General features: G+C 40.1%; 1 protein-coding gene across 3 annotated transcripts in view; it reads right to left on the bottom strand.

The window, feature by feature from the left end:
- BKGD (beta-keto-L-gulonate decarboxylase) overlaps positions 1 to 26,962 on the bottom strand; it is a 33,315-nt gene that overhangs the window by 3,785 nt on the left and 2,568 nt on the right. Inside the window, exons 2-8 of one of the 3 annotated variants that reach the window (XM_081535592.1) lie at positions 24,041 to 24,119; positions 12,930 to 13,015; positions 11,308 to 11,406; positions 7,481 to 7,554; positions 7,200 to 7,301; positions 6,032 to 6,208; positions 4,706 to 4,855 (exon numbers count right to left, since the gene is read on the bottom strand). In XM_081535592.1, the coding sequence (XP_081391718.1) occupies positions 4,706 to 4,855; positions 6,032 to 6,208; positions 7,200 to 7,301; positions 7,481 to 7,554; positions 11,308 to 11,406; positions 12,930 to 12,984 (657 nt within the window). In that variant the 5' untranslated portion in view covers positions 12,985 to 13,015; positions 24,041 to 24,119. The remainder of the gene's footprint in view (positions 1 to 4,705; positions 4,856 to 6,031; positions 6,209 to 7,199; positions 7,302 to 7,480; positions 7,555 to 11,307; positions 11,407 to 12,929; positions 13,016 to 24,040; positions 24,120 to 26,962) is intronic. The other 2 variants (XM_081535593.1, XM_081535594.1) reach the window with 2 other exon arrangements.

Genomic DNA, 26,962 nt, shown 5'->3' with positions numbered 1-26,962 from the left:
GGGAGAAAGTTTTAAGACATTGGATTTGACTTTTTAGACTTGGCATCAAAAGTACAGGTAACAAAAAGAAAACAAGTGGGATTACATTAAGCTAAAAAGCTTTTGTGGAGAAGGCAATGCACCCCACTCCAGTACTCTTGCCTGGAAAATCCCATGGATGGAGAAGCCTGGTAGGCTACAGTCCATGGGGTCGCCAAGAGTTGGACACGACTGAGCGACTTCACTTTCACTTTTCCCTTTCATGCACTGGAGAAGGAAATGGCAACCCACTCCATTATTCTTGCCTGGAGAATCCCAGGGACGGCAGAGCCTGGTGGGCTGCCATCTATGGGGTCGCACAGAGTCGGACACGACTGAAGCGACTTAGCAGCAGCAGCAGCAAAAAGCTTTTGTACAGCAAAGAAAACAGTCAACAAAATGAAAAGGCAACCTATGGAATGGGAGAAAATATCTGCAAATGATATATCTGTTAATGGGTTAATATCTAAAATACATAAGGAATTCACAAGCAAAAAAAAAAAAAATGAAAAATGATCAAAGAACTGAATTAGACATTTTTCCAAAGAAGAAATACAAATGGCCAAAAGGTATATGAAGAAGCACTCAATATCACTATCCATTTGGTAAATGCAAATCAAAGCCATGAGATATCAGCTCATTTTAGTGAAGATGGCTGTTACCAAAAAGACAAGAGATAAAAAGTGTTGGTGAGGATGTAGAGAAAAGACAACCTTTGTACACTGCTAGTGGGAATGTAAACTGGTACAACCAACCATTATGGAATTTCCTCAAAAAATTAAAAATAAAACTACCATATGATCTAGCAATTCTACTTCTAGGTATATATCCAAAGGAAATGAAATCACCATCTTGAAGAGATATCTGGACTCCTATGTTCATTGCAGCATTCATTATTCATGATAGCCAAGACTGGGAAACACAACCTAAGTGTCTGTCAATGGATGAATGCAGCCATGATATTAAAAGACGCTTGCTCTTTCAAAGAAAAGCTACGACCAACCTAGACAGTGCATTAAAAAGCAGAGACATTACTTGGCCAACAAAGGCCTGTCTAGTCAAGGCTATGGTTTTTCCAGTAGTCATATATGGATGTGAGAATTGGACCATAAAGAAGGCTGAGCACAGAAGAATTGATGCTTTCGAACTGTGGTGTTGGAGAAGACTCTTGAGAGTCCCTTGGACTGCAAGGAGATTCAACCAGTCCATCCTAAAGGAGATCAGTCCTGGGTGTTCATTGCAAGGACTGATGCTGAAGCTGAAGCTCCCAATACTTTGGCCACCTGGTACGAAGAGACAACTCATTGGAAAAGACCTTGATGCTGGGAAAGACTGAGGGAAGGAGGAGAAGGGGGCAACAGATACTGAGATGGTTGGATGGCATCACCAACTCAGTGGACATGAATTGGAGCAAATTCTGGAAAACAGTGGAGGACAGAGGAGCCTGGTATGCTGCAGTCCATGGGCTGCCAAAGAGTCAGACACAACTTAGCAACTAAACAATAACAACAATAATGGATGAATGGACAAAGAAATTGTTACCTATCTTTCTAGTTGTGATATATATGAAATATCATTCAGGCTTTAAAAAACAGGAAATTCCACCATTTGTAACAATGTAGATGAACTTGGAGGATACTATACTGAGTGAAATAAGCCAGTTGCAGAAAAATATTGGGTGATATCACTTGTATGTGGAAATCTAAAAAAGTCCAGTTTAAAGAAACAGTAGAGTCGTGGTTGTCAGAGGCCTCAGCCTCTGGGAGTGAAATGAGGAGATGCTGATCAAAGGGTACAACCTTTCAGTTGTAAGATGACTAAGTTTAAAGATCTAATGTACATCATGGTAACTACAGTTCCTAGTGAAGTATAGTTTATTTGATTTTTAAAAATCCTATAATCAAACAATATATTTTGTGACAGCTTCATTGTTAAAACAAAACAACATTCAAGTGTAACACTTTAACATTTTGTTCATCATTGACTCAATGGACATGAATTTGAGCAAACTCCGGGAAATAGAGGACAGAGGAGCCTAGAGTCCTGCAGTCCATAGGATCACCAAGAGTCTGAAATGACTTAGGGACTGAACAACAATGACACTTCATTCACTCACCTACCAAAAATTATTTTTTAAATTATTTTTTTGTTTATTTTTGGATGTGTTGGGTCTTTGATGCTACATGAGGGCATTCTCTAGTTGCTGAAAGCAAGGGCCACTCTCCAGCTATGGTGCATGGGCCTCTCATTTGCAATGGCTTCTCTTGTAGCAGAGCATGGGCTCTAGAGTGTGTGGGCTCAGTAGTTGTGGCTCATGGACTTAGCTGCCCTGTGGCATGTGGGATCTTCCAGCACCAGGGATCGAACTTGTGTCCCCTGCAATGGCAGGTGGATTCTTAACCACTGGACAACCAGAGAAGTCCCAAAAATTATTATTAAAAATCCTAGGTGACCTGGTTTGTCCTCATATGGTATTCCATCATTAATATCTTATATTCCATTTTTTTTTTTTTTTTACAGTTAGTCCAGTTCAGTTCAGTTCGTGTCCAACTCTTTGCGACCCCATGGTGGACTATAGCACTCCAGGCCTCTCTGTCCATTACCAAACCCAGAGCTTATTCAAACTCACGTCCATTGAGTCGGTGTGCCATCCAACCATCTCATCCTCTGTCATCACCTTCTTCTCCTGCCTTCAATCTTTCCCAGCATCAGGGTCTTTTCAGTTAAGTCAGTTCTTCCCATCAGGTGGCCCAAGTATTGGAGCTTCAGCTTTAGCATCAGTCCTTCCAATGAATATTCAGGACTGATTTCCTTTAGGATGGACTGGTTGGATCTCCTTGCAGTCCAAGGGACTCTCAAGAGTCTTCTCCAACAGCACAGTTTAAAAGCATCAATTCTTCGGTGCTCAGCTTTCTTTATAGTCCAACTCTCCCATTCATACATGACTACTCGAAAAACCATACCTTTGACTAGATGGATCTTTGTCCGCAAAGTAACGTCTCTGCTTTTTAATATGCTGTCTAGGTTGGTCATAACTTTTCTTCCAAGGAGCAAGCGTCTTTTAATTTCATGGTTGCAGTCACCATCTGCAGTGATTTTGGAGCCCAAACGAATAGTCTGTCACTGTTTCCACTGTTTCCCCATCTATTTGCCATGAAGTGATGGGACCAGATGCCATGATCTTAGTTTTCTGAATGTTGAGCTTTAAGCCAACTTTTTCACTCTCCTCTTTCAGTTTCATCAAGAGGCTCTTTAGTTCTTCGCTTTCTGCCATAAGGGTGGTGTCATCCGCATATCTGAGGTTATTGATATCTCTCCCAGAAATCTTAGATTCCAGCTTGCGCTTCATCCAGCCCAGCATTTGTCATGATGTACTCTGCATATAAGTCAAATAAGCAGGGTGACAATATACAGCCTTGACGTACTCCTTTCCCAATTTGGAACCAGTCTGTTGTTCCATGTCTGGTTCTAATTGTTGCTTCCTGACCTGCATACAGATTTCTCAAGAGGCAGGTCAGGTGGTCAGGTATTCCCATCTCTTTAAGAATTTTGCAGAGTTTGTTTGGTCCACACAGTCAAAAGCTTTGGCAGAGTCAATAAGGCAGAAGTAGATGTTTTTCTGGAACTCTCTTGCTTTTTTGATGATCCAACAGATGTTGGCAATTTGATCTCTGGTTCCTCTGCCTTTTCTAAAACCAGCTTGAACATCTGGAAATTCATGGTTCACATACTGCTGAAGCCTGGCTTGGAGAATTTTGAGCATTACTTTGCTAGCATGTGAGATGTGTGCAATTGTGTGATAGTTTCAGCATTCTTTGGCATTGCCTTTCTTTGGGATTGGAATGAAAAATGACCTTTTCCAGTCCTGTTGCCACTGCTTAGTTTTCCAAATTTGCTGACATATTGAGTGCAGCACTTTCACAGCATCATATAAGATTATAATTTTCATAATGAATTCTTTCCCTAAAACCACAACCATCTTTTTTTTTTGACAACTATATTAATAGTAAACTCAATATACTGAGGTTGGGATTCTAACAATGGAAATTATCAGTTTCTAAGGCTGAGCTGGCATCAGGGGAGGAGAGCCTGACCCCAAATTAACTTTGGGCTTCCCTGATAGCTCAGTTGGTAAAGAATCCGCCTGCAATGCAGGAGACCCTGGTCCGATTCCTGGGTTGGGAAGATCCTCTGGAGAAGGGAAAGGCTACCCACTTCAGTATTCTTGGGCTTCCCTTGTGGCTCAGCTGGTAAAGAATCCTCCTGCAATGCAGGAGACCTGGGTTCAATCCCTCAGTTGGGAAGATCCCCTGGAGAAGGGAAAGGCTACCCTCTCCAGTATTTTGGCCTGGAGAATTCCATGGACTGTATAGTCCTTGGGGTCACAAAGAGTCAGACACAACTGAGCGACTTTCACTTGCACTTTCAAGGCTTGTACTCACAGCTACCTTGATCTTTGAAACAAACCGAGAAGAAAGTTCTAATATTATTAACATGAAGAAAGGACTCTAGCAGGACCTTATCACATAACATGCTTTACAGTATTGTCGTTTAAATTTTTAGGTAATATGATCATATAAAAGGATTTGTTCAGAACGTCTTTAAAGGTTAAATTCTCAATGTATGTTAAAATCTCCTACAATCTTAAGCACATGCACACACACACACCCATGTGCATAGCCTTTACCATAATGTGAGTCTTCACTTTTCCCTTCTGAATAATGAAAGCACCTCCCATTCCTACAGGCTTATCTCCATAATGTTTTTCAATAGTCTGTCTCATACATGTCACAAAGTTAAGTTTTCCAGTTCTTCTTTTGACTTTCACCTCAATGACCTAGAGAGAACATAAATATACATACCATTGTTCTAAGCTGCAAAATATTATGCAAATAACTATGAAAGTGAAACATTATATAATTCAGTGCCATCAAGCAAATATTCAATTGTTTGTTTTGAGCACCCAGATATTAGCAGAAGCATCTCAGTCCTCTAAGTCTTAATAATATATACATATATGTGAGGTATATCATTTAATAATGTCTTATTCATGCTTTCTTGGACTGAGAAAGAGAGTTACAGCTAAATTTTATAAATTTATAGCTAAATTCAACACTGAACTCTTGAGACTATTATTGTATGTCAATATGATAAAAGACTGAGAATTCTTTGATTTAAGGGATTAATTTATGATAACTAGAGAGGAAAATGACTACATTTTCTCATTTCCTTTAAAATTCTGGACTTCTATTACCCCCACTTTAGTAGGTATTTTTGCTTCACCACCTCATTTCTCAAAGTGGCTGAAGTAGTTCTCTCTCTATAAAATATGAGTGTTCTCTCAACTGCTAAAACTGAAATCATCTTAAAAAAAAACAACAGCTTTATTGGGGATACAATTCACACACCATATAATCCACCTAGTTAAAGTAAACAATTCAAAAATAAATAAATAAATAAAGTAAACAACTCAATGGCTTTCAGTGTATTTATAGAGTTGTGTGACCATCATTACAATTTTGGAACATGAAATCATCTCTTTTTGGTACTAACAGGAAATAAATATGAAGTGAGGCATTAATTCTCCTTACCTCTTCTTTCTATAATTTCTATAATCTATAATATAATCTCATCATTTCTAGCTATCTCAATCAATGTCTGATCAGTCAGGAATGAGCAAGTTACATATATACTAACTATAGGTAGACATTATCTACTTCAGCTGCATGGTTCATCTATTTGACTAACTCACTCCCCACAAGAATATCCTATTACCTTTTAGTTGCTTGGAAAAAAGGCTATTGTTTACTAGTATTACTCTTAACCTTAGTTTTAAATGAGACTTTCACTCTGCCTGCAGTACTTTCTGAACGTTTTATAACTGGATTATTTAAAGAGCTTTGACTTGGGTAGCTTTGGATTTTCTTAAGAAAATTACAGTAGCAACAAGCATTCAGATTTTTAGCTCTCTGAGAAATTTTGGAGAATATTGCATTTTTATGAACAAAATCACCTTCCCAGGTTGGCCTTCACTGGCAAAAAGATTAGCCAGTAACGCACACCCAAAATCATGATATTTCTCACTGTATTTCTCTAGTAGACACCCTCCATCTGCAGGGTTAACCCGAGCAAGGTAACTTCCATTCACAGGAGGTTTGTGTTCACTTTCTGTTTGAACAAGTAGCATAAACTGAAAAGAAAAGTAAATAAGGTATTTAGTCAATCCTAGAATCTCTATGCAAAACAGAATATCTTGAATAATGTGACAAAACATTTTGCCCTAGACTTTAAGACATTTTATTTCAAGATCTAATAATAAAACATGAAAAATAGAATATTTAATGTTAGATTCAAAATGTTGAAGATTTACAAATATCAAAAAACTGGAAAAAATGTTTTATAAAATGTTTACAGTATTATGGTGTTTCTATGAGATTGTGACATTTGCTTTAAAATTTCTCATTTTAAATTTTAAACTTTTTCTACCTTGAACACTAGGCAATTTATATTGATGTTTCTGTAAAAGGACTTGTATGATTATTGACTAATGGTCACTCTGTAACAGGCAGTGAGAGAGAATGCGCAAACTGAGGTTATTCACTCTCTGTTCATGAGATGTGAAGAAGCACTGATATTTTTATGTTGGAAATATATTGACATACACAGTGATGGATATTACCTTTTATAAATAACAATCATACTACTGGGCTAGATCCCTACTATTGGTCTGAAAGAGGGAGTTGACTAGGTCATTAAACATTTCATGCATCTTCTGACTGAAAGCTGTCTTTGAACTAGCCAAGGTCAGAGAAGCTAGGAATCCTCTGATGTGTAAGGACCAAAATCTTTCACAGTCCAGAGTCCTCGGCACACCACAGCAGGACCTTTGATAGACTCATCTATGACTGAATGTATGTCTTAAGAAAATCTAAATTAGGGGTTAGTCCTCCATTTCAGTTCGACTAACTGGAGCATGTGGTATACTCTAAATCAGTATCAAACAGTATCACATCTGTAGAGAGGTAAGATATCAACCACTTACAGTTCATTCAGATGACAGGATTTCTGATAGGCAGTAAAAGGAGAAAGGCAAACTAAGTGTCAAATCAATAAAATAAAATAATTATATTAATATATACTATATATTACATATTATATATAACATATGATAATATGCTTACCTCAGAATTGAATCCAAGAGTTTGAAATGGGCCTGCTCCTGCTCCAAGAATAAAAGCTCCAGGAAGCTGGATGTCCTTTGCAATCTTATTTAAATCATAAACCTAAGTAAGAGAAAAAGCATATTATTTAAAAGTGACTTACATAAATTCCCAGGTTTACTTTTTGTTACTGAGTCCATTAACATTTGCTTGTCACATTGGTCAATGGATCTTCTAAGAATAAAAATAGGGATCAATTTCCATAATCTTCATGTGAATGTGAAAAGTAAAAATACACTTACTTTTTTTTGATTTACAAGAGGCAATAAGTAAGGCACACCTCCTACTTCTGCAATTCTAGTTTTTCCACAGATGCCTAAAAAGAAAATACATCTTAAAAATAGGTGAACATCTACATCTAAGTATAAAATACCAGAGTATGTATCTTTTAGAAGAATTGATGCTTTCAAAGTATGGTGCTGGAGAAGACTCTTGAGAGTCCCTTGGACAGCAAGGAGATCAAACTAGTCAATCTTAAAGGAAATCAACCCTGAATATTCATTGGAAGGACTGATGCTGAAGCTCCAATACTTTGGCCACCTGATGTGAAGACCCAATTCAATGGAAAAGACCCTGATGCTGGGAAAGATTGAGGGCAGGAAGAGAAGGGGACGACAGAGGATGAGATGATTGGATGGCATCACCAACTCAATGGACATGAGTTTGGGTCAACTCTGGGAGACAGTGATGGACAAGGAAGCCTGGCATGCTGTATAAGGTCCATGGGATTGCCAAGAGTCGGATGCAACTGAGCGACTGAACAACAATAACTTTTGGGGCTTTGCTGGTGATCCAGTGGCTAAGATTCTGAGCTCCCAGTGCAGGGGGCCTGAGTTCAATCCTTGGTCGGGTAACTAGATCCCATATGCTGCAGCTAAAGATTCTGCAAGCCACAAATAAGATCTGGCCCAGCCAAATAAATGAATGAATAAATAAATATGTTTTAAGAGAGTATACACCTTTTACTCTACATCCTGTGATAAACCATAATGGAAAATATAAAAAATGAAGGTATATATGTGTGTAACAGTCACTTTGCTGTACAGCAAAGATTGTCACAACATTGTAAATCAACTATACTTCAATTTTTTAAAAGAGTACATAAGTTTTCCATTCTCATCATTTTACAAATAGCAGGGATCAGAATCTGTATTGGGTTGGCCAAAAATTTCCTTCAGTTTTTAAAGTAAAAATAAAACACACATTTTTCATTTTCATGAATAACTTTATTGAACAAAGTATTCACCATTTTGTTCCACTGCCTTCTGCCATTTTTCAGGTAACTTCATAATTCCATCTTCCAACACTTTCTATCTTTTTGAGCAAAGAACTGTTCTCAGAGCCTTTAACAGTCTTTTAGGCAGCTGAAATTTTTTCCACGAAGAGAATCTTGTAAAGACAGAAATAAACGGACATCCGAAGGTATAATGTCTGGTGAATATGGCAGATGAATTAGAATTTCCCAGTCAAGCTATAACAGATTTTGCCTGGTCATCAAAGAAACATGTGGTCTTGCATTATGGAGGATTATGCATTTTCTGTTGACTAATTCTGGACGCTTTTCATCAAGTGCTGCTTTCAGTTGGTCTAATTGGGAACAGTACTTTTTGGAATTAACTTGTTTAATTTTCCAGAAGGTGCTTATAGTAGAACGGACTCCCTTCCAATCTCTCCATATTCACAACATCTCCTTCTTTGGATGAAGCCCAGCCTTTGGTGTGGCTGGTGGTGGTTCATTTCACTTACCCCACGATCTCTTCCATTCCACATTATTGTACAGTATTCACTTTTCATCGCCCATCATAATTTTTTTTTAAAGAATGTTTTTCATGTCATTTAAGTAGAGACTCGCATGTGGTAATATAGTCAAGAAGGTTTTCTCTGCTTAACTTATGGGGAACCCAAACATCAAAGAGATGACTATAACCAAGCTGCTGCAAATGATTTTCAGCACTGAATATTTTGAGTGTGTCAGCAATCTCTTGCATGGTATAAGTTGATTATTCTCAATTAATGTCTCGATTTGATAGCTATCAATTTCAACTGGTCTACTCGACCATGGAGCATCATCTAGCGTATCTCCAGCAGAAAATTCACAAACCACTCTAGACACATTTGATCAGTCACAGCACCTTCTCCATACATTGCACAAATCTTTCTTGGGGTTTCAGTTGTGTTTTTACCTTTCTTCAAGTAATAAAGCATAATATGCTGAAAATGTTACTTTTTTCCTTCTATCTTTAATATTAAAATGGTTACACAAAACTTACCCATTTTGATAAGTTTTTTAAAAATTTATGCTGATATGACAGCTGTCACAATATAATCTAACAAAATCGTTCAGAATGAAGCTAAAGACAACTAAGTGCTATTAGAGCCATCTTTTTTACTAGAGCCATCTTAAGGAAAAAAACCAAACGAATCTTTTGGCCAACCCCAAAGTAGTTAGGACCCCTGTCCTATTCTAACTACCTGTGTTTTTATTCTTTTTTGTTATTTTTCTGGCTGTGCCACTTGGCTTATGGTATCTGAGTTCCCTAACCAGGAGTCCTAACCACTGGATTGCTGAGGAGTTCCCTACCTGTGTTTCTAATACTGTCATAACCAAGTATGACCTGATAAAGTTAGTAACATAAAGGCAATGGAGTTGATGGTAAGGCAAGGGCTAGAACTGGGGCCAATGTCTGGACTGGATGAAGTTTCTGTATTAGTCTATAATGACATTCCTTTAAAAATCTTTTTTTTTTTTTTGTGGGGGTGGAGGGCTTTAGCTAAAATTATATTTTAAGGGGACTTCCCTCGTGGTTCAGTGGTGAAGACTCCACATTCCCAATGCAGGGGACCCAGGTTCAATCCATGGTCAGGGAACTATATGTATTCCACAACCACGAGTCCACATGCCACAGTGATGATCCCACCAGCCGCAACTAAGGCCCAGAGCAGCCAAAATAAAAACTGTAGCCTTGGGGCAGGTTCTTCTGAAAGTAATACCAGTTCAGTTCAGTCGCTCAGTCGTGTCTGACTCTTTATGACCCCTTGGACTGCAGCACACCAGGTCTTCCTGTCCATCACCAACTCCCGGAACGTGCTCAAACTCATGTCCATCAAGTCAGTGATGCCATCCAACCACCTCATCCTCTGTCAGCCCCTTCTCCTCCCACCTTCAATCTTTCCCAGCATCAGGGTCTTTTCGAATGGGTCCTTCCAGTAAGGCACATACAGAACAGTATTCTTGAGCTCTTCTGCAGAACTAAAACCCCCACCAAATGGAAGATGTTAACTACTTGATGAAACATTCTTCATTCCAAAGAGAAAGTTACAGTTCAATAACCTTGAAAACCACAGGTCATGGGACCGCCTGAGACGATCTCTATACTGAACACATGCAAGCCTTGTTGAGCACCCTGATCCTTATGAGAAACCCCTCCCCATGACTATAAGACTCCCCACAACCCCTAATTCAGTTTGGGACCCATAGTTTTGAGAGCATTAGTCTGCTATGTCCCCCTTTGCCTGGCAAAGTAATAAAGCTATTCTTTTCTACTACATGGAAGATTCTTTGTCTCTGAGAGTCAATTCGACGCTGCTACACAGAGGCTGTTTCAGCATCAATATTAATGTCCCTCCTCACTTTGAACATTGGTAATCAGTTGACAGAGATTTGTTGAAGGATGTAAATATTTAATAGATGATTCAAATAAATACAAGGCTTTTAAGATCCCTTCTGATATTGAATAAATAAAATATAAAAATTATAATAAGTTTCCATAACAGTCATTTGAACAATTAAAAAATTAAACTTTCATGTGATATTCAGATGCTAGCCTACTGAATAGCTATTATATAACCTGTGAAAGTTACAAAAGTACATAAAACACCATATTTTTCTACAAGGGTATAAAATGAAATTTGACCAACATTAGAAAACACAGAAATGAAGCACAATTTAATCTAAAAGTTGGGGCAATATCCTTTATTTGGAGATAATTTAAGATGATCGTTAAAAATAATTTTGGTTTCAGGAAAAGATTTGGTCTGAAAAGAAAAGCTAATTGCAAAGATTGCTTACCTTTTATAGGAAAGGTAAATGGCTCCTTAGTTAAATCAGGGCAATCAACTACAGAGACCTGGACTTCAGCAAAGTTATCCGTTAGCCCCTTCTGCAGAACTAATGAAGACAAGAAAAAGGGTTAACGTTAGGTAGAAATTAGCCATAACATATCAAGTCTTCCCTCGATTGTTTTGTGTGTCCTATTTCTAACCTAAACTTGTGTAATTTTTTTTTTTTTTTTTTTTTAATTTCTGGCTGCACCACCCAGCATATGGGATCTTAGTTCCCAGAACAGGGATGGAATTTTTGCCACCTGCAGTGGAAGCAAGGAGTCTTACCCCCTGGAGTGTCAGGAAGTCCCTAAACTTGAGTAATTTAAAAGGACCCTTGGGGGCCAGCACTTAAGACCCCATGCTTCCACTGAAGGGGGTGCTCCCACATGCTGTGCTGCCAAAAAAAATCATATAAACAAACAAAAAGAGGGGGGAACAATCTTGTTAATGAACTTACTTAGATACTAGACATAATTAATCACAAGATATACATACTAATATACATAAATACTTCCATAAATACCACTGTAAGCTGTAGTGATTATAAACCACTGAAGATAAACACTACACTCATTTTCTTTCAGGGAAAGGATTCCAGGTATTGAAATGTAAATATTTAAACTGCTAGAAAGTGAGCAATTACATGCAACACCTTCATTAATGTTTACAGGCAAAATGTTTAGCAAAAGAGGACATGAAAGTACGTGCTGTATGACTTCACTTATGTGTATTTCAAACAAAGGCAACTAATCTAAGGTCACAGAAGTCAGAACAATGGTCACTTCCTGGGAAAGTGATATTGACTAAGAAAGTGTGAGGAGTCTTCTGAGATACTGGAAACAGTTTATACCTTTTTTTTCAAACTTTATTATTTGGCCATGCTGGGTGGTATGTGGGATCTTAGTTCCCCAAACAAGGATCTGTGTACCCCTCCAGAGTTTTTTTTTTTTTTTTTTTTAATATTTATTTATTTGACTGCACCAGGTCTTAGTTGAGGCATGCAGGATCTTTTTATTTTTTAACTGGAACAAAATTGCTTTACAATGTTGTGTTGGTTTCTGCCGAACATCAACTTGAATCTTTCACAGTTTTATATATATATATATATATATATATTCCCTCTCTCTCCTGGCTTCACTTTCTTTTTCTTATCTATTAATAGATCCCTTCCCTCGAATTAATCCTGTGACACTGCCTTAAATTCTTGTTCAAATAAGGTGAGATACCTAAAAATATACACAGACAGAGAAACCTAAGCAAGGTTCACTGGCAGTCTGTCGTATCAGGAGAGGGGGAAAAAGTAGTAGATTGGGAACATGATTAATGTATCACAGTAGATTATTTATTTCAAGAGTACTGCAACTGGTAAAAAGTTAATAAAGCAAAACTGTGTACTCTTTGGGCACCACACACATTTAAATCTTGGATTATCATATTCATTTTCATTCTGTAAAGTTAGAATCTCATCAAGATTATTTGAATGGTGAATTTAGGTTTTTTTGAGAGGTAGAGATTTGGACTCTCATATCTTAGAATGTTTTATTTTTTTTCCTCAGGATAATAAAAAAGACTCAATATAGCATTTACCTCCAACAAGCTCCTCTAGACTTGGCACATGAAAAGAATACTCAGCACAAGCCATCTTCTTTCTTCCTTAGGGGACAAGGCACAACCTTTAAAAGAACAACATAGCCGTTGGGGAAAAACTAGTCTGAACCAACTAAGTCCAAGATGGCAAAAGATTCAACTTCCAGTAGACCTTGAGCCTCATGGTAAAGCATTAGCTTCTAAATGGCACACCCATAAGCACCATAACCATAGAAGGCCAAAAAGTGGGTGGTGCCCCAATTCCTGAAAATCTCTGCCCCAAACAGTTGGAATAATCCTCCCACTTGTTAGCCTATGAAGTTACCCAGCCCATAAAAACTAACCACCCTACATTTTGGGACCTCTAGCTTTCTGAGCTGGCCCACACTGTCCATCTTTCTTCCAAGACCGTCTTGCTTTTTGAGATGGACGGCATTCTATTTATGAAATCAGTTCAGTGCAGATGCTCAGTCGTGTCTGACTCTTTGCAACCCCATGGACTGCAGCACGCCAGGCCTCCCTGTCCATCACTGAATGTTGAGTTTTAAGCCAACTTTTTCACTCTCCTCTTTCACTTTCATCAACAGGCTCTTTAGTTCTTCTTTGCTTTCTGCCATAAGGGTGGTGTCATCTACATATCTGAGATTATTGATATTTCTCCTGGTAACCTTGATTCCAGCTTGTGCTTCATCCAGCCAGGCATTTTGCATGACGTATTCTGCATATAAGTTAAATAAGCAGGGTGACAATATACAGCCTTGATGTACTCCTTCCCCGATTTGGAACCAGTCTGTTGTTCCATGTCCAATTCTAACTGTTGCTTCTTGACCTGCATACGGATTTCTCAAGAGGCAGGTCAGGTGGTCTGGTATTCCCATCTCTTGAAGAATTTTCCATAGTTTGTTGTGATCCACAGTCAAAGACTTTGGCATAGACAATAAAGCAAAATTAGATGTTTTTCTCAAACTCTTGCTTTTTCAATGATCCAGTGGATGTTGGCAGTTTGACCTCTGGTTCCTCAGCCCTTTCTAAATCCAGCTTGAATATCTGGAAGTTCACAGTTCATGTAATGTTGAAGCCTCACTTGGAGAATTTTGAACATTACTTTGCTAGCGCAGCGTGTGAGATGAGTGCAATTGTGCAGTAGTTTGAACATTCTTTGGCAGTGCCTTTCTTTGGGATTGGAATGAAAACTGACCTTTTCCAGTCCTGTGTCCACTGCTGAGTTTTCCAAATTTGTGGGCATATTGAGTGCAGCACTTTCACAGCATCGCCTTTTAGGATTTGAAACAGCTCCATTGGAATTCTATCACCTCCACTAGCTTTGTTCACAGTGATGCTTCCTAAGGCCCACTTGACTTCACATTCTGGGATGTCTGGCTCTAGGTGAGTGATCACACCATTGTGGTTATCTGGGTCATGAAGATCTTTTTTGTGCAGTTCTTCTGTGTATTTTTGAAATGTCTCTGTAAGTAAATCTACTTCCTATCACTTTGTCTCTCACTGAATAGTTTCTTTATATAAGACCTAAAGACTTGAGCTTCATTAAGTCCTGAGTGTGTGATCTCAAAAGAGAGTGGGTTCAAGTCCCAACCTGAGTTGTGAGGTTTCAGGAGGATTTACAAGATAAAGCAAGTGCAGATTAATGATTGCAAGGGTTCACAGTGTACCAAGCATGACTATCTAAAGCTCAGGAAATGAAAGAGTTCAGTTATATAAGGAAGGCAAAAGGGCATTTAGGTGTCTGTCCTCACAGAAAGGCAATCACATCTTTTAGTATTTAATAATCCAAGTGAGAAATGTCCAAGTAACCTCTTTTAATACTAACACCTTAAATAGCTGACATTTAAATAGACAAAAGGAATACCAAACCAAGAGGGCACATGATTCATTTTTCTCCAGTCATGTACCTGGACTGAACATGCAGCTTTCTAACAGTTGGCTTAAGGAAGACAGACGCTGAAGCAAAGGTAGTTAGTTGCTAAGGTTTATGAGTAAGTGTTTAAGTGGTTGTAGTGAAAGGTTTGTTGCTGACCCATGAAAAGATGCTGGGATTCTTGGCCTCCGGAGGAGAAGAATTCAATCTGGGGCCAGAGACAAGGCTTGATAGCCCAGAGCTTTTGTGCAATAGAGTTTTATTAAAGTATAAAAGAGATAGAGAAAGCTTCTGACATAGACATCAGAAGGGGGCAGAAAGAGTACCCCCTTGCTAGAGTTAGCAGTGGAGTTATATACTGAATCAAAAGAATGTCTGGAGGTTGTAAAGACCTCACTAGACCTACTCCCATAATTTACATTTTAAGATAACAGAATTAGCCAGAAAGTTTAATCCAGAGACTGTCCTCAGGCAGGATACATTATTGTTACATAATCCTAAGGAATGTAGAGAGAAAAGAAAAAAAAGTTTGTCCTTTCTTCCTCCTTGAGAATTCCAGACCCCTCTCTCCTTGGGGACCCCTAGACTTCTTATCAGTCTAGGAAATGACTCTCTCATTCCCCTCTTTTCTTTTAGGAGAATTATGTTGCCAAGGAAAAGGGGCATCATTTTCATTCCATAACTACTTCCTGCTGTTTAGGGGCATGGTCCCTAGATTGTTGAGGCAATATATTCTCCTAACCCTCATATTGAGTGTCTCTGATCCAGGGGCCCCAAGTAATAGTTGGAGGAGGCTGTGGCACTCGTAGGAGCTCGGACAGCCATTTGTAACTTAAAAGCCTTCATGCGACTAGAAACATATCCAATTACACAGTTACAGATGCAAGGCAAAACAGTCATTTAAACAAGTTAAAATCAAAATTAAAAGTCATATTATGTCCATAGTTACATGAGTCCATCTTAGGATTGTTAGATGTCATCAGTTTAAGAGGCATCGCATGTGACTGTTTTTGAAGGTATTTGCAGGCTTGGAGAAAGTCTTTTCCTTGAAGTGGAGATGTCCACCACGGGACCTTCCACTGATGAAGAGGGGAGTGCTCCGCAGACCCAGCAGTTAGACCGATTATGAAAGGCAGCAAATGAGTGAGCCCAAGACAGGAAGGCATTGTCTTGAGGATCAAACGGCAGACTCAGGATTTTTGGAGTCAGCAGAAGTAGGCTCACATAGATTATCAGGCCCATCTGAAAAGGCCAAAGTCAGAGGATAGAAAGTAAAGACATAAAATGAAGTCACTTAGTTCAGGTTAGGGTGCCACCTTTTAACTCGAGTGTGATGTACCCACGAATCAATTCCTGGCACTATGACAGCTGTGGGAGAAGAAAGAATAACCTGGTAAGGGCCTTCCCAGAGGGGCTCAAGGGATGGGCCCCCAGACCCCAATGTTTTTATGAGGACCTCGGTTCCTGGCTCAAATAGAGGCTTGCTTGACTTAAAGGCTGGATCAGGAGTGGTCTCCCGAGTTCTGTTAATGCCTGTTGAAAAGCTGAGAGCTGAGTTACATAACTAGTTAATTCCAAGGCTTCAGGGTCTATAACAATGTCTGTGCGTAAGAAAGGCCTTCCAGGGTCTATAACAATGTCTGTGCGTAAGAAAGGCCTTCCATAAGTACATTCAAAGGGAGACAGTCCTTCCTTTCTCAGGGCAGTTCGAGCCTTCATTAAAGCTATGGGTAGGACTTTAATCCAATTGTCCTGCAGCTCTTGAGTTAATTTGCACAGATGTCTTTTGATAATGTCATTAGCTTTTTCAACCTTTCCTGAGGATTGAGGTCTCCAGGAACAATGTAAGTGATATTCTATTCCTAGAGCTTTAGACACCCCCTGAGTTACAGCAGCTTTAAAGGCGGAGCCATTGTCACTCTGAAGGCTCTGAAGGCAGCCTAAACCTGGAGATAATTTCATGGATTAAAATCTTTAGCCTGTTCACTAGGACAGGGAAAAGCCTCAATCCATCCAGTAAAAGTATCCACCCAAACTTGTATGTAAGAATATCCATTAGCTTTTGGCATATGAGTAAAATATTTCCCAGTCCTCTCCAGTATACTTTCCACTTCGTTGTAATCCAGATTTTGCTAGCTTTTCAGTCTTTGGGTTATTTTTCTGACAAACCTCACACATTTTGATAATGTTCTCTAAAGTTTTCATTACATTTTTACCTTCAAACAAACAAGAAGCCATCTGGTAAGTACTCTCTGCACCCAAATGAAAACTCTGGTGTAAACCCTTAAGAATTTTCCATTGAGCATTTTCAGGAATTATTAATCGTCCATCATCGGACTGTAACCATCCTTTATCAATAATCTTTGCTCCTCTTTTCTCATATCTTTCTAATTCTTCCCCAGTATATTGTGGTTTTTCCTGTTTCGAAGGACCTGTCCAGATCAAAGGCGTCTGCAGTGAAGGGGTTTCCTAAAGTGCCGCTTTTCTGGCTAGACAGTCAGCCAGCTGATTACCTTAGGCTACTTTACTCCCATCCCTGCTGTGCCCTTTGCAATGCATAACAGCTACTTCTTTAGGACAATATATAGCAGTTAAAAGTCTCTCGATCTCTCTGAAATGTTTAATAGGTTCTCCTGTTGCTGTTTTAAACTCTTTCTTTCCCTACTGCAGCATGAGCATGTAAAGTCAAATAAGCATACTTAAAATCAGTGTAGATATTTACCCGCTGCCCTTTGCTTAACTCTAGAGCTCGGGTCAGAGCCACAAGCTCCGCTAACTGAGCACTGGTTACCTGGGAGAGAGATTTTGCTTCTAAAACCTGTTCAGCAGTCACCACTGCGTAACCTGCTTTATGCTTTCCATCCTGAACAAAAGAACTGCCACCTGTAAATATTTCCATGTCAGGAATGTCTAATGGGGTATCCATTAGATCTTCCCGAGCTGCATAGTTTAAAGTTAGGAATTGAGAACAATAGGGATCAGGTGTTTCATTTTCCTTCTCAGGAAGGAAAGTGGCGGGATTTAAATTTCCACAAACTTTAAGTTTAGTTACTGGTCTTTCTAACAACAATGACTGATGTTTAAGAAGCCTACTGTCCGTCATCCAAATATTGACCTTGTAATTTAAGATTCCACTGGCATCATGAGAAGTCAGTACAGTAAGCTTTCGTCCATCAATTATATTTAAAGCTTCAGGTGCTAATAAAGCCGCTGCCCCAATTACTCTTAGGCAGTGGGGCCACCCATGTGAAACTATACCTAATTCTCTGCTTAGATAAGCAATAGGTTGCTAGTGAGGCCTTCAGGTTGTGTCAAAACTCTCAAGGCCGGCCATACCTTTTCTTTCAGTGACAAACAAATTAAATTCTGACCCTGTGGGCAAGCTCAGAGCAGGAGCTTGCAGGAGAGCAGTCTGAAAAACCTTAAAAGCCTTTTGAGTATCTGGAGACCAAACCAGTTTGTCGGTTTGGGCCTGCTGAGTTTCAGCTATAAGTTTATATAGAGGCCAGGCAAGTTCCCCATAACCTGGCATCCAAATGTGACAGTAGCCTGTGAGTCCCAAAAATCCTCTCAATTCTCTTAAAGTCATAGGTAGGGGATGATTTAGTATAGGTTTAATTCTCTCAGGGCCTATGGCCCTAGTCCCTTCTGATATGATTAGGCCCAGATATCTAACAGATTGTTGACAAAGCTGAGCCTTTTCTCTTGATGGCTTGTAACCCACAGCCTGTCAGAAAGTTTAAGAAATCTTCTGAGGCTCATGAACAAGCTTCCTCTGTTTCAGCACAGAGCAAAATATCATCTACATATTGTAACACCACTGCTTCGGAGCTATTGAAGTTTTGTAGATCCCGTGACAAACTTTGTCCAAATAAGTGAGGACTGTCACGAAATCCCTGGGGCAAAACTGTCCAGGTTAACTGAGAAGCTGGCTGCATAGGGTCCTCAAAGGCAAATAGAAATTGACTTTCCCCCACCAAAGGCAATGAATAGAAGGCATCTTTCAAATCAATTACTAAGAAATATTTGGCTTGTTCAGGAATTTCAGACAATAGAGTGTAAGGATTAGGCACCACGGGGTATAAAGGAATTACAACCTCATTTATTATTCGTAAATCTTGAACTAGTATCCATTTACCATTTGATTTCTTTATACCCAAAATAAGAGTGTTGCATGGACTGTTACAGGAAATTAATAGTCTCTGCTCCTTTAAGTTTTCGATGATGGGTTTTAACCCTTCCTTAACCTCAGGTTTCAGTGGATACTGCTTCTTATGTGGAAATAAGAAGCTTGACAACTACAGGAATAGCATTTTGTGCTCGACCCACAGATTTTCCATCAGCCCATACTCTAGTATTTACATTTTGTTCAATTAAAGGGAGAGAAAGGGAAGGCTTCATATTGATGAAAACAGAGGCATGGAACTTGCTCAGTATATCCCTCCCCAAAAGGGGTGAGGGAGACTCTGGCACGATCAGAAACTCATGTGAAAATAGCAGTCTCAGTTATAGCTTAAAGAACAACTGAAGTAATACCTATTGGGTCGTCCAGACAGTCCCATTACGGAAGCGGATGGGGAAGAAAGTGGGCCAGGGGCTTCAGTAAGCACGGAGTAAATTGCCCCAGTATCTAAAAGGAAATCGACGGATTGGCCTCCCACGGTTATTAATACCCGGGGTTCCTCAGAGCTTGTGTGGGGATCCCCGGGCACCTTCAGTCCTGATTGCCTTGAGAGTCTGACCCCTGAAACCTATGCCTCTGGGGGCAGTCTCTCTTCCAGTGTGGTCCTTTGCAGACCGGACATGGAGCCGGGAGCCGCTTAGATGCCTGAGGGCAATCCCGCTTGAGGTGCCCCTCCTTTCCACCGTAATAGCAATCTCATCCCTTTTCACCTGGGTCCCTCTGGGCATTTTTCTCAGGCTGTTTAAGAACGGCTCTCATAGCCATTGCGAGGGCTTCCGCCTGTTCCTTTGTCTTTTTCTGCCTTTATTTCCTCATATTCCCTACCATAATAGACTGTCTGAGCCAGTTGTAACCGATTTAAAGACTGATTTGGTCCATACGCCTGTTTTAATAGCTTACGGCGGATAGCTGGAGCCGACTGAGTGAGAAATCTATCTTTTAAGATCACTTTTCCCTCTTCACTTTCTGGCTCAATCTCAGTGAATCTGCGAAGGGCTTCTCTCAGTCATCAGGAATTTATTTACCAGGAGCTTCCTTCTCCTCCTGTTCTGTTTGCCAATTTGCCAGTTTAGAGGCTTAGCACGCGCCTGCCTGAGTCCTTCAAGAATGCACCTGACAAAATGACTCTGATCCCATCTTCCTTTAGCTGTGTTGTAGTCCCAGTCTGGTTCTGTAATTGGGACCACCTGATTCCCAGTGGGGAGGGCGGTTATCTCGTCCTCCCTCTTCCCTACTCATTCATTACCAAGCCATTCATCTCCATAAGCAACCACTTTCCCAAAACTCGAGTTTTTGAGTCAGGAGTCTGAGTTTGTCCCAAGATATACATCACATCCTTCCAAGTAAGGTCATAAAGCAGAGTAACACCTTTAAAAGCTCTAATATATTTTTCTGGGTCCTCTAAATAGTCTCCCAGATCCTCCTTGATTCTTTGTATTTCTTGATAAGAAAAAGGCTTATTAACTCTCATATACTGATTATTTCTCCCGGTGGGTGCTTCATGAAGAGGCAACAGCTTGTGTGGCTGTTCCTCAGTCTCTCTGGCTGCTCTGCACATATGAGCCCAGGGATAGATTGGAGAAACCTGCTTTTCTTTATCTCTTTGTCTCCTGTCCTCCATCTCATCTAGCAAAGTAGGAGGACAGGAGAGAGCTAAAGGAGTCACACCCAAATCTATACCCTTAGGACACAAGTCTGGCACACTTTACAGAGAGAAAAAGGGCAACACATATGCTACTTCTACCCATTTCCCTTGTTTTCTACAGAACCGGTCTAATTATAAAATAGTACTATACTTAAGAGACCCTCCAACTGGCCACCGTTCGCCATCCTCCAGTGGGTACCGCGGTCATGCAGTATCACATAGGAAGACCAGGTATGTCTTCTTTAAGCCCTGGGGAGCAAATCTATCCCAGTTTTTCAGGATACAGTTCAAAGGAGTGAGGCTAGAATTGTTAGCTCCCATCTATAAGAGGAAAAAAAGCAACCAGCGCCCTCTTTCTACCAGAGGTGTCCCTCCCTGCTCTAGATAGGGGTGTAGACAGACTTTACACCAAAGCTTTTCTTTCCTGGTCGGACTTGGTCTGTCCCTTCCCGACGCAGGCGCCGTACTCGTCCCTCCCGGTTCTACCACCGAGACGGGGTGGGGATGCGTCAGGCATCCCTGACTGACATTCAGCTCTTCACCATTAAAACTTTGCTTGCCTATGATGCCACCCGGGGTGCAATCAGAGTAGCCTTCCGAATGCCTCCCAGGCTAAGACCGCTGGGGGAAACATTCGTCACCTGAGTGCCTGTGCACGACCCTTAGTATATTCCTGACCACAATAAGACGATACGAACATAAAACTGAGATGTTCCTTCCAAGCTTCACCACACCAGTATGAGTCTCCTCTGGTCCATTAAGAGCCAGCATTACCAAAGGAAAAAAAACACTGTAGTTCCAATCTAAGTAACCTTTAACCTCAGAGATGCTCTTGGAGCTAGAGCTCCATCTAGCTTCTGAACTTTCGATTCCTAGCGAGGCTAGGCTTTTCCTGACTACCAATCCAAGTTTGGGACCTAAGTCACAAGACACAGTAACAGCATAGATCACAAGTCCCTTGAAAGTCTATGATCTGGGGTACTCTTTCTGCCCCCTTCTGATGCCTATGTCAGAAGCTTTCTCTATCCCTTTTATACTTTAATAAACTCTATTGCACAAAAGCTCTGAGTGATCAAGCCTCGTCTCTGGCCCCGGATTGAATTCCTCTCCTCCCAAGGCCAAGAATCCCGGCCGTCTTTTCGTGATTCACCAAACAGCCTTTCATCTTGAGGGCTCGTCTGGGATTCTTCAGGACAAGATGGGCCTGATAATCTATGTGAACCTACTTCTGCTGACGCCAAAGATCCTGAGTCTGCTGTTTGATCCTCAAGACAATGCCTTCTTGCCCTGGGCTCACTCCTACGCAGCATTTCACAATCAGTCTAACCGCTGGGTCTGTGGAGCGCTCCCCTCTTCATCAGTGGAAGGCTTCCCGTGGTGAACATCTCCACCTCAAGGAAAAGACTTTCTCCAAGTCTGCAAATACCTTCAACAACAATCGCATGTGATGCCTCTTCTTAAACTGATGACATCTAACAACCCTAAAATGGACTGGTGCAACACTTTGTACTTTAACTATGGACATAACGTGACTTTTAATTTTGATTACACATTGTCTCAGTTTAATGACTATTTCGCCACACAGAAGGCAAATAGTTCTAGATCTAATGGTTTTTTACCTGATGTTTATCAAATATGGGATGAGTTTATATGGTTAACTCCTGAAAAGGGACGTCTAATATCTACTGCCCCATATGCTGGGAACAAATAGAGCCATCCCCAGAAGTTAGTCAACAACTGAATTATAATGACTGGAAACACTTGGGATTTTCGCCTCAGGAAACATGCAATGTAATCATTCCCGTGTTTTCCAACTCCAGTTCAGGTCCTCCCTTTGTCTGGCCGGGCACTGATTGGGGCTGGATATCTCAGTCGCGTTGGCTGGCTCCAAACGGGGCCTACTGGATATGTGGCTCTTACCTATGGGCATGGCTTCCCCCTGGTTGGATAGGGAGATGCACCCTATGTCTAGCCTTTACTCACGGCTTTATATTTTCAGAGCTTCCAGAAAAGCCTGCTAATTTACCCCACCTTAAAACTCGGTGGGCAAGGCCTGTATTTCACTGGTATGATTATTTGGCTGCAGTGTTCGTTCCCTCTCTGGAAACTACAGATGTTATGCTACGAGTGGATGCATTGACTAATTTTACTTAACAAGCATTACACGATTCTCAAAAAGCTATTTCAGCTCTTAATGCTGAACAAGCACAAATTAGAAAGGTGGTTTTACAAAACCGATTGGCTTTAGATATTCTGACAGCTGCGCAAGGAGGAACTTGTGCCATTATTCATACTCAGTGCTGTACATATATACCTGATATGAGCACCAATGTTACTCATTTTACTAAACACATAACCAAGATGATTGGGGCTATGGATATTCCTGAAGCCTCAACTGCTTCACTTTGGGAGACGTTAACTAGTTCCCCATGGTGGAAAACTGTCTTAATTACAGTAATTCTGGTTGTTTTGTTTTTGCTATTTGCTCCCTGCATCTGTAACTGTGTAACTGGATTTGTTTCTAGTCGCATGAAGGCCTTTAAGTTACAAAATGGTTGTCCAAGCTCCTACTAGTGCCACAGCCTCCTCCAACTATTACCTGGGGCCCCTGGATCAGAGACGCTCATTATGAGGGTTAGGAGAATATGTTGCCTCAACAATTTAGAGACCACGCCCCTAAACAGCAGGAAGTAGTTATGGAATGAAAACGACGCCCTTTTCCCTTGGCAACATAATTCTAAAAGCAAAGGGGGGCATGAGAGAGTCCTTTACTAGGAAGGTTGATAAGAAGTCTATGGGTCCCCAAGGAGAGAAGGGTCTGGGATTCTCAAGGAGGAAGAAAGGACAAACTTTTTTTTTTCTTTTCTCTCAACATTCCTTAGGATTATATAACAATAATGTATCCCGCCTAAGGACAGTCTCTGTATTAAACTTTCTGGCTAATTTTTTTATCTTAAAATGTAAATTATGGGAGTAGGTCTGTCTTTACCAGGATTATATAACAATAATATATCCTGCCTGAGGACAGTCTCTGGATTAAAAAAAAAAAAAAGTCTATGATCTGATAGATTAGGTTAGTACTTCTAATTTCCAAGGAGTTATGAAACGGTCAAAAAGAATGAAAAGTTTGACCGAGTAAGGAGAGTTCGGTCCACATGCTTTGCCCATTTCTGGTTGGTCCAAAGGAGACATTGGGTGCCTCTTGGCATTGGCAGGTTGGTATAAACCCCTGACAGGTTTCTGCCATAAGCCGTATGAGGTCACTTCGGAACCGCAAAGCAGAGCTCCCCACTTGCTTCGTGCAGGGCGTTTCATTCATTCACACAAGCACACCGTAGAGTTAGTAAAGTACAGCAGAAAACGTGTTCACTAGGAGAACAAAGAACTAGAGCTCCAAGCATCCTTACCTTGTCCTGAAGAATCCCAGACAAGCCCCCAAGATGAAAGGTTGTTGCTGAACCACGAAAAGAAGCCGGGATTCTTGGCCTACGGAGGAGAAGAATTCAATCTGGGGCCAGAGACGAGGTTTGATCACCCAGAGCTTTTGTGTGATAAAGTTTTATTAAAGTATAAAGGAGCTAGAGAAAGCTTCTGACATAGGCATCAGAAGGGGGCAGAAAGAGTACCCCCTTGCTAGAGTTAGCAGTGGAGTTATATACTGAATCAAAAGAATGTCTGGAGGTTGTGAAGACCTCACCAGACCTACTCCCATAATTTACATTTTAAGACAACAGGATTAGCCAGAAGGTTTAATCCATTGACTGTCCTCAGGCAGGATACATTATTGTTATATAATCCTAAGGAATGTAGAGAGAAAAGAAAAAAAAGTTTGTCCTTTCTTCCTCCTTGAGAATTCCAGACCCCTCTCTCCTTAGGGACCCCTAGACTTCTTATCAACCTGCCTAGGAAATGACTCTCTCAGTAGAATAACAGTTGGTTGTAGGATGCTCAGGTACTTCTATAATAGATCATTTTCTTGTGTTTTCTATTCTGTACTTGACAATTAGGCTAAAAATTACGAGTTTCTTACACTATCACTTTTACAATAAAAAACTTAAATTACTAAGAAAAATGGAAATTTCTACAAATGATTAGCTGTTGACATTCAAATCATTTCATTTACAAATAAACATTTTTTTGGTAAACAGCTTTAATATTCAATTATTCTTATAACTAATGAAGTATAATTTGATTTTTAAAAAATATATGCTAAGTATTTTACAATAATAAGACATTTATGCAGAGATTAGTATCTTACCTCAAGTGTACAGGTGATGAGGTGCGCAAGCAGACCAAGTTAAATAAAATGTGAGCCAAAAAGCACAAACAAACAAAAGTAATACTAGGTGGGTAGAGAAATCCCACTCTAGGCCAATCACAGCAACGAATAAAGACAAAATTCTTAAGGGTGTTTCTAAGAACACTGTTGGATTTCTCATTAAAATTGTTAATGAATACCTCATTAATCTGAATAATCTCTGACATATCACTTACTAAGTGAAAGATGGTCCTTTGGCAACATTTGAAATACTCTTCCAAATTTTTTTTTTTAATTTTCCAAAGATTCATAATTTTCTTAGAAACTGGATTTCTAACTTTGACAATAGTTTCAAACAACATATCCTTCACAAACATATATTTAAGACCCGACACTTCTTTAGTACTTGATCAAATACCAAAATTTATTACCCTGTTCCTCTGTCCATGGGATTCTCCAAGCAAGAATACTGGAGTGGGTTGCCATTCCCTTCTTCAGGGGATCTTTCCGACCCAGGGAAGGAACCTGGTCTCTCTCAATGTAGGCAGATTCTTTACTGAGTTACCACGGAAGCCCTTTATTTACTTAATATGCATAATTTGATCTCCCAAATAAAATCTAAACTGTTGATACTCGGCCCCAAACCCTGTATCATATTTTAATTACCTCAAATAGTACCTCTTTTTGGCAGCGACATGCCACTTGCAGAATCTTAGCTCCCTGACCAGGGCATCAAACCTGAGCCCTCAGCAGTAAAAGTGAAGCTTGGAGTCCTAATCACTGGGTCTCCAGGGTGGTGGTTAGGTGCGTGCATGCTCAGTCGTGTTTGACTCTTTTGTGACCCTGTGGACTGTAGCCCACTAGGGTCCTCTGTCCATGGAATTTTCCAGGCTAGAATACTGGAGTGGGTTGGTTGCCATTTCCTCCTTCAGAGGAATCTTCCCCACCCAGGGATCAAACTTGAATCTCTGGTGTCTCCTGCATTGGCAGGTGAATTCTTTACCTCTAGTGCCACCTGGGAAGCCTATGGACCTCCAGGGAATTCCCTCAAATATATTTTAAAATTAAAATAAACTATAATTGTTTAGGAATAAGCCATTTTAACTTTTGAAATAATTTCAGATGGACAGAAAAGACATACAAAGAAAGAAAATATATACAAACAATCTTGTATACACTTCATGCAAGGGCTTCCCAGGTGGTGCTAGTGGTAAAGAACCTGCCTGGAAATAAACGCAGGAGACACAAGAGACATGGGTTCGATCCCTGGGTTAGGAAGATACCCTGGAGAAGTGCATGGCAACCCACTCCAGTATTCTTGCCTGGAGAATTCCATGGACAGAGGAGCCTGGCAGGCTATAGTCCATGGGTCACAAAGAGTTGGACATGACTGAAGTGACTTAGCACACATGAACAAGCCACAGAATCTTAGTTTTCTGACCAGGGATAGAATCTGAATCTCCTACAGTGGAAGCATGGACTCTTAACCACTGTACCTCCAGGGAAGTCCCATCATCTTATACACATTTAAAAAAATTTTTGTTTTTCTTTTGTTTTGCAAATTTTTTTTTCTCTGTATAATAGGCTCCAGTTTCATCCACCTCATTAGAATTGATTCAAATGTGTTCTTTCTAATAGCTGAGTTATATTCCATTGTGTATATGTACCACAACTTTCTCATCCATTCATCTGCCAATGGATATCTAGGTTGCTTCTATGTCTTAGCTATTATAAACAGTGCTGCAATGAACACTGGAGTACACATGAAGTAAGTCAGAAAGAAAAACACCAATACAGTATATTAATGCATATATATGGAATTTACAAAGATGGTAACAACAACCCTATATGCAAGACAGCAAAAGAGACACAGATATAAAGAATAGACTTTTGGCCTCTGTGGGAGAAGGCGAGGATGGGATGATTTAAGAGAATAGCATTGAAACATGTATATTACCATGTGTGAAACAGATCACCAGTCCAAGTTCCATGCATGAAACAGGGCACTCAAAGCCGATGTACTGGGACAACTCTGAGAGATGGGATGGGGAGGGAAGTGGGAGGGGGGATT

Source organism: Giraffa tippelskirchi, chromosome 10, assembly GCF_054371585.1.
Source record: "Giraffa tippelskirchi isolate mGirTip1 chromosome 10, T2T-mGirTip1v1.2.pri, whole genome shotgun sequence".
Lineage (NCBI taxonomy): Eukaryota > Metazoa > Chordata > Mammalia > Artiodactyla > Giraffidae > Giraffa > Giraffa tippelskirchi.
Note: the sequence above shows the minus strand (reverse complement) of the source record. Positions and strands in the feature narration are given on the sequence as shown.